The 14,734-nt window shown below is 33.8% G+C and overlaps 1 protein-coding gene across 3 annotated transcripts; it reads left to right on the top strand.

Annotated features, from left to right (window-relative positions):
- The first annotated feature begins 3,080 nt into the window (after window positions 1-3,080).
- LOC114371141 (dihydrofolate synthetase-like) lies at window positions 3,081-13,631 on the top strand. 3 transcript variants are annotated; one of them, XM_028328568.1, is made up of 11 exons: window positions 3,081-3,206; window positions 3,413-3,653; window positions 4,272-4,369; window positions 4,499-4,649; window positions 5,155-5,217; window positions 5,454-5,615; window positions 6,785-6,976; window positions 11,175-11,274; window positions 11,847-11,978; window positions 12,296-12,427; window positions 12,918-13,631. In XM_028328568.1, the coding sequence occupies exons 2-11, from the start codon at window positions 3,426-3,428 to the stop codon at window positions 13,268-13,270; spliced, it is 1,611 nt and encodes a 536-aa protein (XP_028184369.1). In that variant the 5' UTR covers window positions 3,081-3,206; window positions 3,413-3,425; the 3' UTR covers window positions 13,271-13,631. The 3 variants fall into 3 exon arrangements, with proteins under 3 accessions (XP_028184369.1, XP_028184371.1, XP_028184368.1); XM_028328567.1 differs by having other exon boundaries at window positions 3,093-3,228; XM_028328570.1 differs by lacking the exon at window positions 6,785-6,976 and having other exon boundaries at window positions 3,092-3,228.
- The last annotated feature ends 1,103 nt before the right edge of the window (window positions 13,632-14,734 follow it).

Here is a 14,734-nt window from a genome sequence, read left to right as displayed (position 1 = left end):
GTATTTATATTTTAGAGAACTGATTTTAAAAATTTTAATAAAATTAAAATTTTAATATATTTAATTTTCTATTTGGTAAATATTTTATAGATTTTATAGTTAATAAATAAATTTTTGATTTAAATTTAAAATATTATAATCTTAACCTTTAATTTTAATATAACGATTAAAATTAATTATTTTAATTCTCACATATAATAATCATTTTTATATTATATGTTTTTTCGTTTATATATGTATTATCTTAAAAAATTTAAATGGTATATTTAATATATCCTCTTATTCTTTCTTAATACCAACTCAACCGTTTTATAAACTATAACTGAATATAAAAAAAAAACTAATTTTAATTTTACATATATATTTTATTTTTAAAATTCAAATATGTTTGTTACATGCATATAATATATTCTCTTACACTTTTAATATTAATTGAATCATTTAATAACATTTTAATCTATCATTTTTAGTATATTTATATTCTTTTAATATTATATATATATATATATATATATATATTAAAAAATTAATATTACATTTGTAAAATGTGAAATAAGAGAGACAAATAAAAAAATGACAAATTCATGAGTTAGTGTTACTTTTCTTCACTCGAAGTCTCTTAAAAAGTCAAATTTATAATAAATATACTTAAATTTAATCTTTTTAATATTAAGTTTCCATTAAATATTTTTTACATCTTTTTATCGTTGCATTAGAATCCATGAAAAGAGAAAGATCAACTAACACAAAAAAAAAGTTATTATTTTCTCATGTCATTAAAGTCTTCTAAAAAGTAAAGATTTTAAAAATTATGTCAATTTTATTCTTTTTTTAATCTTTTTTTATTATTACATCTTTTAAGCATGAAATAAGGAAGATAAATTAAAAAGAGGTGAAAAAGTGAGTTGAATTTTCTCCTATCAACTGGAATCTTTTAAAAAGTGGAGATTTCAATAAATATATGGAAATTTTAGGGATGTAGCAAGTCAGTTTGAGTTGGTTATGAACAAATTCATGATTCAATCTAATCAAATTTGAACGATTGGTTTGAAGATATTGAGACTCAAGAACCAAGCAGAAGGAAGACCTATATATGTGGTGATGATCTCAGTGCAAAATTGTTATTGACCCATGAGTTGAAGGGTGTTGTTACTAACTTTTTTTTTTAGAATTAAATAAAGTTATATTTCTTTTATTTTCTTCTACTTATTTTAGGGACCGATAGCATTGGTGTCTTTTCATGTGTGTCACTAAGAATTAAATGTCTTAATAATCACAATAAATTGTGTATTTAGAATAATTAAAGATTACCTGTTTATATGTACACAGAATGAAGGACTTGAATTTCCAAAGACTGTGTTGTGAGACTATTGTCTAGGTTTGAGGCACAACCCGTGTGGACTTGTGCAATGGCTAATCTTTCATTGCTAGAAGTGATGTCTTTCACCTGTCATCAAGGGATCAGTCACCAAAACCATGCCATTCTTTTTCAAGAAAAAAAATTAAAATCCAACCTAAACCAACCTTTTTTTATAAACAATTTGAATGGGTTGGATCAACTAGTCAAAGCATTTACAATTTTTTTACAAGCTAAATTTTTTATTAATCTCTATCGCACTATTCCGTGTGTTTCTAAGTTCGTTGAAGTGAGATTGCGAGTTGCGATTGAGTGAGGTGCACCGAAAAAAGATGGGAGTTAAAACTCTAATTTGGTGTGGATGGATGGTGAAATTGTGAGAATTGAGAAAAAAAGACATTATTTCAATCTTAATAACTAAGTTTGATAATAATAGTAATTGATTTTTTAAAATTTAAAATATATATTATATATAAATAATAATTTAATACAAATTAATGAATTAATAGATCAAATTAGTGGATTATCGGGTTCATATATTTAAACCTATGACCAAATCCAGACTCAATGGGGTTGAATGAATTAGTTCAGGTTTGATCTAAACACAAAATATACTTAACTCAAATTATTTGAATTGGTTTGAGTCAATTTGGATTTGCGGTGATCATATTTGTGAACACTCTCTATTTTTTTTTAATAATAGTCATAGATTAACTATTTTTCTCATCTCTTTAACATTATACATCTAAAATCATGAAAAGAAAGACAAATGTAAAGTCAAGATTTAAAAAAATATATGTAAATTTTACTTTTTTATGTTAAATGTACATTTTTAACATTACATTTTTTAAGTATAAAATAAAGAAGACAAATTAACAAAAATCTGAGTTATTTTTCTTCTTATTATCCAAAATCTTGTAAAAAGTGGAAATTTCAATTAGTATACTTAAATTTATTAATTTTAATATTAGTTATATATTAAATATTTTTTTCACACCTCTCTAGCGTTGCATATGAAATTGTGAGAAGAGAAAGCCAATTGAAGAAGCAACAAAATGAAAGTTTGTCATCTAGATTCTTCTAAAGAGTAAATATTTTAATAAATTTATGTAAATTTTATTCTTTTTAATATTGCATATAATTTTTTTAACTTTTTTGACATTACATCTTTCAAGCGTAAAATAAGGAAGACAAATTAAAATCCAATAAAAACATGAGTTATCGTTTCTCTTATTACTTTGAATCTATTAACAAAGTAAAGATTTCAACCATAGTTCAATTAAATCAATTATGCATCCTATGTATACATCAAAAGAGAAATTCTCTCTTTTGTTAACTAAAACTAACCCTGCACACACATCAAACTCTAGTACTATACATCTAATATTAAAACCCTAATAAAAGGAGATTAAATTTTACCAATCATAGTTAGAAGAAATTTATATTATGTTTCGTAGTCATGAAAGTGATAAATATATACATCCAAGTTCTTCTTGTATAAATAAAAAAAATATTTAAGAAAATTTTAAAGAGAAAACACTTTTTATTTTTATTATTACACGTGCATTCAAGTTTGGTTCTCACGCAGATTCAAAGGAAAATTATACTTGCAAGGATGATATATTTATAAGTGAGACCGTGCTTTGAATGATAACTTACCTATTTTCGTAAATAATTCAAAAACTATCCATTTTGGTAATTTTGAAATAAAATTGCACCATAAAAAGCCATCTATTTCCCCTTTTTTTTCTTCTACACCGGTTGTTGACATTGGAAGAGGCATTGTGCAGTAGCTTCAATTTTTGTTTCCTGGGAGAGCGAGAAGAGTGTTCGGATTTCACCATTCCAGGTGGAGGGAACTAGCTCATGTGGTAACAAAACTTTACTTTTGATTGTGTTTAATTAACGTAATTGCTGGAAATCTGTTGTTTGTTTCCTTCGTCGTTTACATTGCTTGATGATGTTCCCTGATTTTTCATGTTTAATTAACATTATTGCATTATGTGAAACCTTGAGGTATGTGTTATCTGAATGACATGCTGTATATGAACATAGGTGACGGCGGAAGATGCTTCTGTCGTCGATACGCAGAGGATTCACTAGTCGAGTAGGTCCCATACGAACCCTCTCTTCGCACTCCGAAATGAAAGACTTTCTGGATTACCTCGACTCCCTCAAAAATTACGAGAAATCAGGAGTTCCCAAAGGTGCCGGCACCGATTCCAGCGACGGTTTCGATCTTGGTAGAATGAGACGCCTCATGGAGCGTTTTGGTAACCCTCACTCCAAGTTCAAGGTTTCATTCCTCTTCCTCTCTATTTTCACTCATTATCAACGGATGGTGCCATTTTGATCACTTAATTGACGGCAGAAATGCAAAACAAAAATTTGAATATATCATGGACTAAAAATAATGAAAAAATTTATTAGGACCCAGAATAAAATTTGGTAATTTATTAGCAACCTTAAACATATTTAAGCCTTTTTTAAAAAAATATTGGTTTAATTACTTATTTGGTTGGGAACAATCTTTATGTTTTAGTCCCTACACCTAGAAACTATTCGATTTAGTCCTAACATCTAGAAATTATTTATTTCAGTCCCTATAGGTACACTTTTAAACTCATTTTAGTCCCTACAATTTTGGATGACCGGGACTAAAACAGATTAAAAAGATAGTTTTTTTTTATGGATAGAGACTAAGATGTAAAATCTGTGTATGCATAGGGATCGAAGGAGTAATTAAACCAAATTTATTTTAAAGTTTATCTCTTAATTTTTCACCCATGTTTTGAAGAGGACACCAACTAACCCATGGAAGTTAAAATGGGCATTTTATGCTTGGGCTTTAGGGATGTTTTTGTACTTTCAGTTGATTTTATGTAGTTGATGGAAGTGCTCACTCCAATTGTAGGCTGTTCATATTGCTGGAACTAAGGGGAAGGGATCAACAGCTGCTTTTGTATCTAATATTCTGAGGAATGAAGGCTATTCTGTTGGTTGTTACACCAGGTGAAGTTTCTCTATCATTTAAATATGTTTTATTTTTGTATAATTGCATCTGCTTGTGATTCGTCTTCAACTATATATTCTTTACAGTTTTGCACATCATTGACAGCAGGCTTTATTTTTCTCAAGCAGTCCACATATCCTGACCATCCGGGAGCGCATTTTACTGGGAAAATCCGGCCATCCGGTGTCAGCGAAATTGTTGAATGATCTCTTTCGTAGGATCAAGCCCGATATTGACCAGGCAATGAAAGAGGAAAATGGTTGCATAAGCCATTTTGAGGTATTGAATGTTGAACCTCATCAATGTTTGAATGTTGTCAAGAAATTGTTGTGGTAACTTGAGGACGTATGTTGATGGGATTCCATGTGTCCAATTGACAGGCTGGGAGTAGTGTTTTTCCTTTTTGTGGCCATTGCATTTCTTTCTTGTTTTTGGTCCATGTTGTTACCCAAAAACAACTTAATGATTTGGATAGAAGTATGGTACTTGATAGAACATTATGGCGGAAGTTGATCCATGTAGCCGACCCCACCTAGTGGGATAAGGCGTTGTTGTTGTTTGTTGTTACCCAAAAACATTGCTGAATTTAATATTTCATTATTATTTAGATATTTCTGCTTACACCTTCATAATCATAGCATTATATTAAAATCCAGGTGGAATATTCTTTGTTTTCTTATTTCTTTACCCTTTTGTTTTTATATTGGTATTTAATATGTTAGAAATCATGCACATTGCCAACTTCTGTATTTGATAACTCAAATCATTTATGGAAATGTTTCAGGTTTTCACTACCATGGCATTCCTCCTATTTGCTGATGAGAATGTTGACATTGCTGTTATTGAGGTTAATTATCTATTTCCCTACATCCAGTAACTGCTTGCTCTATACCATTATGTTATTGGTTGATTCTTCTGATTATATTGTTGTTATTTCTCTCCATTAAAAGAATCTTGAGAGTTGATATTCACTTTAAGGTAAGGTAGGGCATGGTGGGGGTTGTGCTGGTTATTATAGCCCTTTCATTCACATTATATTCAAAAACCTAAATTATGCTATTCTTTTCTAATTATATTCTACAGGCTGGGTTAGGGGGTGCACGAGATGCAACAAATATAATATCCAGCTCTGGGCTTGTTGCATCAGTCATAACCACTGTAGGTGAAGAACATTTGGCAGCTCTTGGGGGTTCTTTGGAAACAATTGCAATGGCAAAGGCAGGAATCATAAAACAAGACCGCCCAGTTAGGTGTTTCTCTCTATAGATCTCATTTTCATATTAATGTGACATCCTGAAATTGACAAGATATATAACCCATTTCTTGTGGACATGAGTACATTTTGTAAATGCAAAAAATTGATAGAAAATGAGTGAAAAGAAAAACTGAGATTATTATTGCTGAAATTAGGTAATTACATCATGACAAAGAACCAGAAAGTCTGGCCTCCCTGGGGACTATTGTCCCTTCCTGAGAAAAAAAACTATTCTCCAGCCTTGAGCCTCAGCTATAATCCTCAAAACAGTATGAAAGAAATCCCTACCTCATCCCACTTACTCCCCTGCACACAGCTGCTGCCTAACCATAACCAATTTTGTTGGGAATCCTCAATGGAAATAGAGAAAAGAAAGAGTAATTTTATTGCTAGACTGAAAATGAACCATACAAGGAGAAAAATCTTTCCTATGAGGGTTTCTCCTTTCACAACTGAGCACTTGCTCTGTGCTCTCAAAATACAATTCTCTGAATGATCATCTTACACTTCTCCTATTTATTTATCCAACTAATTCCCTCTAACTAACTTCTCTATCTTTGGTATCTGCACTTCTGCAATCTCCCAGGTGACTCATGAGTTCATCTATGGAAGCATTCTCTCCCCCACTTCTTAATGATGTTAGTCGTCATCATTTTCATTTCATCCAAATAATCCAACTTTGTCTGTATGTCCTTCATTCCATTGATCATCCTGCATATCTCTTCCATCCCTTTTTACAATGCTTCCCACAAGACTCCATTATCTTTAGGGCATTTGAGAATGAGTGAAAAGCCAGGATTATTTGGGTGGCATTTTAAATAATAAGATAGTGAGAAAATTGTATTGTTTTTGTTTGCTATTAATCCAAAGTCCATTAACATTTTCTGAAGACTAGATATTCTAAAATGTTAGCTAAAGTGTGAAAATGGAAGCTATAGAAATTCCATTTCTTTTGGGATGGAGTTAGACATTTCTTCCACGGTTTATCTTTTTTGTTAATGGATATATATGTTTTGAAGTTTCATTCATCAAACTCAAAAGAAAGAGTAGCAACTTTTTTTTGGTGAGTTTGGGTAAATAACTTTGTTCTTTAAAATGTCATTAAGAGATACTCCATTGTTTCCTTTATTTCTTGCTGACTAAAGGAATACCATTCCAGTTGGTGTTGGGTGGCCCATTTGTCCCTCATATTGAGCGCATTATTCGAGACAAAGCAGTAGCCATGGACTCACCTGTAGTGTCAGCATACGATACTGGAAATAAGTGTACTGTGAAAAGTTTCAGCATACGCAATGGAAGGCCTTGTCAAATTTGTGATATACTGATACAAGTTGTGAAAGACATGAAAATGGTTTGAACTTTTGTTCTTTAACTTTCAGTTTGTTTAAACAATTCAGTGTATGGGGACATATCTTAGAGGTGGCTGCTTTAGATGAACTATAGGCATTGATTGCTTAGGGTGAATCTTATAGAGACATGGCGTGCAATGTTAGTGAACATTCTTTAAACCTGACACACAAGCACAGTGTAAACATAACATGTTTATATGGTTCAGCATAACACCTTGCATTGGAATATTAGTTGGCAAGAATTTGTGATAAGAACAGATAAAAATGGAACAGATTTATATGATGAAACAGAAATTTATATAGATAATTTGAGATATTGTATTACACAGGTTTTCGAGAGCTTGTCTCTCCACAATTCAGATTCTTCCTAATTCCCAGAGTGTCTTTCCTATTCTGGTTTACTTCTATTTATACTACATCTAATGGACACAACTATTCTGAATGGTTGTGACTGTTCCCAAGGGTGATGCCCCCTTGATTCGCATCTCCTAACCTTGCACCCCTTGGGCGGATCATAATGGTTGGTTGTGACTGTTCCCAAGGGTCATGTCCCCTTGATTCATATCTTTCGGTTGGTTGTGATTGCTCGCAAGGGTTATGTCCCCTTTCGGTTGGTTTTGACTGCTCGCAAGGGTTATGTCTCCTTGATTCACATCTTTTGACCTTGCACCCTTTGGGTGAATCGTAACTATTGGGTAGTTTACACCCTTTGGGTGGGTTGTAACTGTTGGGTGGTTTGCACCCTTTGGGTATTTGCGGGTGTACACCTTGGTGATGTGTGGCTTATGCTTATGCTTATCAATACCCCCGCCTAAAAGACTCACCTTGTCCTCAAGGTGATAAGTCAGAAAAACCTCTTGTAATTTAGCCACAGATTCCCAACTATTTTCACTGGGAGAGAGATTTTTCCACTGAATTAAAACTTTCACGTTGCCCGGTTGTAATTCACGAATATCTAAAACAGAATCTGGATAAGCTTGTAATTCCTGATCCTCAGATAACATAGGTGGTAAAGGTTGGGACTGGAATGAGTCACCAATGGCTTTCTTGAGGAGAGAGACATGAAAGACCGGATGAATTTTACTGTGAGATGGAAGATCCAACTTATAAGCAACAGTACCCACCTTATTAAACACCTGGAAAGGACCATAAAACCGAGGGGAGAGTTTTTCATTAATCCTTTTAGCCAAGGATCTTCTCCTGTAAGGTTGCATCTTCAAGAACACCCAATCACCGACTGCATATTCTATGTCCCGACGGCGTCTGTTGGTATTTGCTCGCATGATATCTTGAGACTTCAGCAAATTTTCTCTTAGAGTAGCCAATAATTCATCCCGAGCAATTGTTAGTTTATTGACTTCTTCAAGGCGGTAAGGAACGGTCGATCCCTTGAGAATGTGAGGGGGATCATGTCCATACAAAGCTTTGAAAGGAGACATCTTGCTTGAAGCAATATAATTGGTGTTAAACCAGAATTCTACCCATGGAAGACAAGAGGCCCATTTCTTAGGCTTTGTTCCAGTTATGCATCGTAAATAAACTTCCAAGCATCGGTTGACAACTTCTATTTGTCCGTCAGTTTGGGGATGATATGTTGAACTGAACTTAAGCTGTGTACCTGCTGCTTTAAAAATGCCTTTCCAGAAGTTTCTTAAAAACAAAGGGTCATGATCTGAAACAATGGAAAACGAAAATCCATGTAATCTTACAATTTCTTGTAGAAAACTATGGCTACTTCGGTAGCGTTGAAGGGATGTCCTAATGGTATGAAGTGGACATATTTAGTGAGTTTGTCAACCACCACCAGGATTGTATCCTTCCCCTTGGATTTGGGTTGTCCTCCAATAAAATCCATAGAAATATTTGTCCATACTTGAGTAGGAATGGGTAATGGTTGTAGCAATCCTCCTGGAGACAAGTTGTTGCTTTTGTTTCTTTGATAGATTGAATGTCCTACCAATGATGAATGATTTTTTTTTTAAATGATTGGAATTCGAGAGGAAGATTTGGATAGCACTAATTTCTCCTTGTAAAATAACTTCTGATCCGTCAAAGTATAGCCCATATGAGATGCGGGATCAATAATCAGGTCTTGCATGATTTTCTATAACTTGTCATCTTGTATGATCTCTTCTGTCCATTCTTCGAAATCATGAATTTGTAAGACTGTCATGGCACAATAGGAACTTCTCTTGGAAAGGCCATCGGTAGCAGAATTTTCCTTCCCTGGCTTGTACTGTATTTCAAAATCATATCCTTCCCATTTGAAAATCCATTTGTATTGTTCCTCACCAAGCTTCCTGTGTTCTATCAAAAATTTCAAACTTTTTTGGTCAGTTTTGATAATAAAATGGTTTCCCAGCAAGTAGTGTCGCCATTTTTGGACCACTTTCACGACTGCCATAAATTCGCGATCATACACCGATTTCCTTTGGTTTCTTTCGGATATGGTAGTGTTCCAAAAGGCTAGGGGTCTTCCTTCTTGCATTAGAACTACTCTGAATCTAGTTCCACAAGCATCAGTTTCAACCACAAAAGGCTTTGAAAAGTCAGGTACTGCTAATGTAGGCAAACTGGTCATGGCTTGCTTAAGTTGTTCGAAGGCAGTTTGCGCCTCTGAACTCCATTGGAAGGCATTTTTCTTCAACAGGTTGGTCAATGGCCTTGCTATTTTTCCATAATTATGAACAAACCTCTTGTTATAGCCAGTAAGGCCTAAGAATCCCCTTAAGCCGGTGACATTCTTGGGCATAGGCCATAATGTCATTGCTTCCAACTTCTGAGGATCTGTGGATACACCTCCAGTGGACCTTTCGAATTGCTCAATGTACTCTTCCACCGTTTCTTCTTGTTTAAGTGCAAGGAGGGCAGCAAAAGGGTTGAGAGTGGCTGAAGTTTGGAATCTTTCAAGAATGACAACTTTGAAATCGCCCCATCCAATATCAGAATTGCAAGTCTCCCACCATTGGAACCAAGATAGTGCCTTTCCATCTAGCGCCACCATAACTGCTTGAATTTTCTCTTCTTCCAGTATATCTCTCATTTGAAAGAAGCGTTCCAATTTATTTATCCAACTATAAGCATCAGATTCCCCATCATATATGGGGATTTCCAATTTTCGGCATCGTTCTGTTTTTCCTTCGCCAGTGTGGTTTTTGGGTGTCTCTTCTTTATTGACGGAACCTTTGGGTGTGCCATCATCTGAATGCTTGAACAAATTTTTCATCATGGCTTCTAGGCGCGCAAAACATGTTTCAAGTTGTTGTCGTTCTGCATCTTGGTTTTGTTGGTCCTCCATTAGCATTTCCAAAATTCTCTCCATTGTGTCTGGATTTTCAGAATTAGATCGAGTTGTCACTATTGTTGGAAACAGGCACCGAATCGGTGCTCTGATACCAAATTGATAAGGACAAATAAAAATGGAACAGATTTGATACGATGAAATAGAAATTTATATAGATAATTTGAGATATTGTATTACACAGGTTTTCGAGAGCCTGTCTCTCCACAATTCAGATTCTTCCTAATTCCCAGAGTGTCTTTCCTATTTTGGTTTACTTCTATTTATACTACATCTAATGGACACAACTATTCTGAATGGTTGTGACTGTTTCCAAGGGTCATGCCCCCTTGATTCGCATCTCCTGACCTTGTACCCCTTGGGCGGATCATAATGGTTGGTTGTGACTGTTCGCAAGGGTCATGTCCCCTTGATTCACATCTTCTGACCTTGTACCCTTTGGGTGAATCGTAACTATTGGGTGGTTTACACCCTTTGGATGGGTTGTAACTGTTGGGTGGTTTGCACCCCTTGGGTATTTGCGGGTGTACACCTTGGTGATGTGTGGCTTATGCTTATGCTTATCAATTTGATTATCAATTGCAAAAATAGGCAGTCTAAAAGTATAACCTAATTTAAACACTCTTGATTTGGAACTGTAGTTGTAGTATTGTAGATTATTATCTCTTCCCACTGTGCAAGGTCATAATTCTCTTGCCTCCACATGTTTGCTATATCGCTTTGTGTCTCATAGTATCTTGCATCTTATGCTGTAATAAAATATCTGAATGTTTGAAGAATTTGTGCACCTCATTTGTCCACTACCTTAGTATGTTATTTTAGCTGGTTTTCTGTCTACCCTTTCATCATTGATCATGGAAAAGTTTATGAGCAACTTATGAATATATCTATTAATGTAGTCCTGTAAGTTACATGATGTGAAGTTGCAAATGCTTGGAGATCACCAACTTCAAAATGCAGCTACTGCTACTTGTGTGGCACTTGTTCTTCGCAATTTAGGTATAACTTTTCTACCTTCTGCTTGGCCTCACTCTACACATGTCTTTTCTTTTTGTTGAATTCAAAGATTTTAGGTAGGGAAGAAGAAAAGGAGATAATAGTGAATCATAATAATACAAGATTGATATTATTATGATGTAATGAGGTGATCACAAAAGACAACCCAATAAATAGTAGTCCTAATTGAATATTAAATATAGAAACATATCAAAATATAAAAGAATAATAAATCCTTAGAGATCATCTGGGATACTCTAAAATATTCCAAGATATCATCAGATGTTTCTCAGTTTTTCTAACACTTCTTATAATTAAATTGAATATATTCCTACTCTAATTCAGAAGTTACTTGAGATTCAGGTGTGTGGATAACATCTACAAGGGTTTCTGTTGCATTTTGTTCAGACATTGCATCAAATTTTTTGCATATTTTAATATAATTATTTTGTATCTTTCTCATGACGTCCTTGATTAACCAAATCAAAGGCTTAGTATTGTTTTATTTCGAGTCTATTTTTTTTCTTGGTTTTATGACTATGCCTTCACTTTCTCCTTGTTTATTGGATGATCAGGATGGAGTATTTCTGATGAATCTATTAGGTATGGTTTAGAGGATACATACCTTCTTGGAAGGAGTCAATTTCTAACATCTGAAGAAGCTGAGGTATTAGGACTTACTGGATCAACAGTACTGCTTGATGGAGGTTGAGTGCTCTGACTTTTCCTTTATTACCGTGGTATTAACTAGTGACTTGAAATCTGTTTTAAAAAAAAGGCTTCATTTGTTCTGGAAAATTTTCTAAAAATCCTTTGAAATTTTCTGAGGAAGAAAAGACATGAAATACGGATAATTTCAAGACTGGACACATCTTTAACATATAATATGGTTCTGATGGACTCTTTATGTTATTGTTTACTACAATTTTTATTTGTATTGTGGGAAGAACTAAGAAATTTCTGGCTTAGTGCCACAAATACTTGAGAACAGAGTTGTGATTAGTTGTGGGGATATATGCTGCAGCCCACACCAAAGAATCTGCCAAAGCTCTGATGAATACCATAAGGATGGCATTTCCCAAGGCTCAATTGGTTTTTGTTGTTGCAATGGCAAGTGACAAAGATCATGTGGGATTTGCTCGAGAGATTCTCTCAGGTAAAGTCTGTTAAGTTGACATTTTAATTTAATTAAAATATCATGTTTAAATAGAAGAAAGTGAATGCCAGTCATTTAATATGAGAGTTTATTGATTGAACGAGGATCAAGTTGGTTTGGTTCCTTCAGACCACTAAATTTTTGTGCCTGTCTATAATGTCATTATTTGTAAATGATTTACCCAATGATCAAGAGGTTTTTCGGCATATCGTTTTCTGTTGATTGCTGCATATTGATGATGTTTTTTAAGTTGTAGATCTGGGGTCTTGGATAATATTCTGAATTTGATAAAATACTTGCATTTATATAACAATTCATGAAGTTGTTAAATTTCACTTTATTGATTCTTGATTTAAAGGTTATATTTCTGTATTTTTCTCTCCAAGTGTACCCTTCACTTTAGAAGAGCTATATTAAAAAATGTTGCGATAAGCCTATAGTACTAGTAGTGAAACGATAGGCCTAAACATGCTATCACACATTTGTTTAGGTGTACATGTGGAGACTGTCCTTTTGACAGAAGCTGCTATTGCTGGAGGTGTAACTCGAACAACACCAGCATCTTTGTTGAGAGATTCTTGGATTAAAGCTTCTGATGAGCTTGGCATTGGTATTGTTCATGATGGAATGGCAGAATACAGTGAATTATTAAAGGAACAACCAGTAGGCTCTGAAAGCAATTTGGGTGATGGTAAGACCGTGTTGGCTACTGTGCCATGTTTAAAGGGTTGTTTGAGAAGCGCAAATCAGATTCTAAGCAGACGAGGGGATGAAAAGCGTGTTATTGTCTTCACCGGGTCTCTGCATATTGCAGCTTCAGTCTTAGCTTCTCTTGCTGGTTAATGGGGTTTTATAGTGAAGCTACTGAAACGGAATTTCCCTGCAATAACAACACAAAAATTAAGGCCAGATGGAATCTTGGATGCCTTTATATTAACTTTCATCATCACTGTTTTCTGCTTCCATGGAATGAATTATAGTCCCAATGCGGCAGCTCTCGACTGGAATTTTGGATGTCAATAATCAGCATTCAACAGTAATCTATTAATATTGTGTTTGACTTAAAGTTTGAGATGTGATTTTCAGAGGTTATTAGTTATAGCTTTTACATCCTAAACGTGATTTTCTGTTTTCAAAGAGTTTCCAAACACACTTTCTAGAATGAATATTTTAGAGATAATGCAAGGCATTTTTAGGATCCTAATGAGCTTAATCCAATGTTTTAATATTATCTCCATTCCTATTTATAAGAAACAAGTTAACTTGTTTCTTATAAATAGAAACGGATGAACTACACCTAAGTAATTAATACTAGTTTTCTTTTTTTCCCTTTTGACTTCACTAGTTTTCTCCCGGTGTCTTCTTTAGTGACTTCATTAAGTTATCTAGAATTATGAAAGCAAAGCACATTGCTCATTTCAATGTTTGAGGTATCGTGCGAGTTGAAGTCTCTGGAATGAAATTCAAATGGTCGCAGTAAGCCTCAACTACCCAGCACAGTATTTACATTGGAGGCTAAACAAACTCCTAGAAAATAAGCACTACAAATTACACTTTTTTTGGTAATATATTGTCAATGAGGCAAGTGATGGTGTGTTGACATCAGTATTAACACCTGATTTAGCTGTTTAGCTAATTAAATAAGAATTCAATTATCTTTCACAATTACAAGTTTAAAATGTGTACACTTGATAGTTGGTAGCATATAAATATGATTGGCAAAACATAGAAGTTCATAAGTGAATTAATGAGAATTCTCGAGATTGATACTTCAAGAGCTGCTATATGCCTTGATTACCTACAGGTTTATAAACCATTGACTCCAACCACTGACTATGCAAGTGAACGTAGAGATAAAGCGTTGATAATCTAATAAAAAGGGGGAAGATGGTCATTTGCAGTCGACTTCTTTGCTGGTGGTGGTGTGTGGAGTAGTATTCCATCCATCCAATCCAGTAGGGGTCACAAACTAATCTATTTATCTGTCATGCGTTCAATCCCTCCATTACAAAAGAAATTCAAAAGGAGTGGATTCAATTAATCTATTTTTAAAAATCTAATAGATTTGTCCTATCAATATTTAATGGATCAAAACTAATCCATGATACTTATTTTAAATTTAAATTGTTCTTAAATTTATTTTTTAATTTTTTCTAAAATTATATTTTCAAAAAAGTTTTACAAAATTATTTTGGCCGATCTTGGTCGAAGTAATTTTTGGCCGACTTCAACCAAAGCCAATTTCTGGCCGATGTCTACCTAGACTATTTTTTTTATTGACCTTGGTTGTGATTAATTTATAAATGA

This window comes from Glycine soja, chromosome 10, assembly GCF_004193775.1.
Source record: "Glycine soja cultivar W05 chromosome 10, ASM419377v2, whole genome shotgun sequence".
NCBI lineage: Eukaryota > Viridiplantae > Streptophyta > Magnoliopsida > Fabales > Fabaceae > Glycine > Glycine soja.
Note: the sequence above shows the minus strand (reverse complement) of the source record. Positions and strands in the feature narration are given on the sequence as shown.

Bases quoted from the DNA above. Each gene is read 5' to 3' on its own strand.
- LOC114371141 (XM_028328568.1), top strand. From the start codon at position 3,426: ATGCTTCTGTCGTCGATACGCAGAGGATTCACTAGTCGAGTAGGTCCC. The intron at 4,650-5,154 runs GTATTGAATGTT...GAAATGTTTCAG, and splicing joins GTTGCATAAGCCATTTTGAG to GTTTTCACTACCATGGCATT. The intron at 12,428-12,917 runs GTAAAGTCTGTT...ACATTTGTTTAG, and splicing joins TGCTCGAGAGATTCTCTCAG to GTGTACATGTGGAGACTGTC.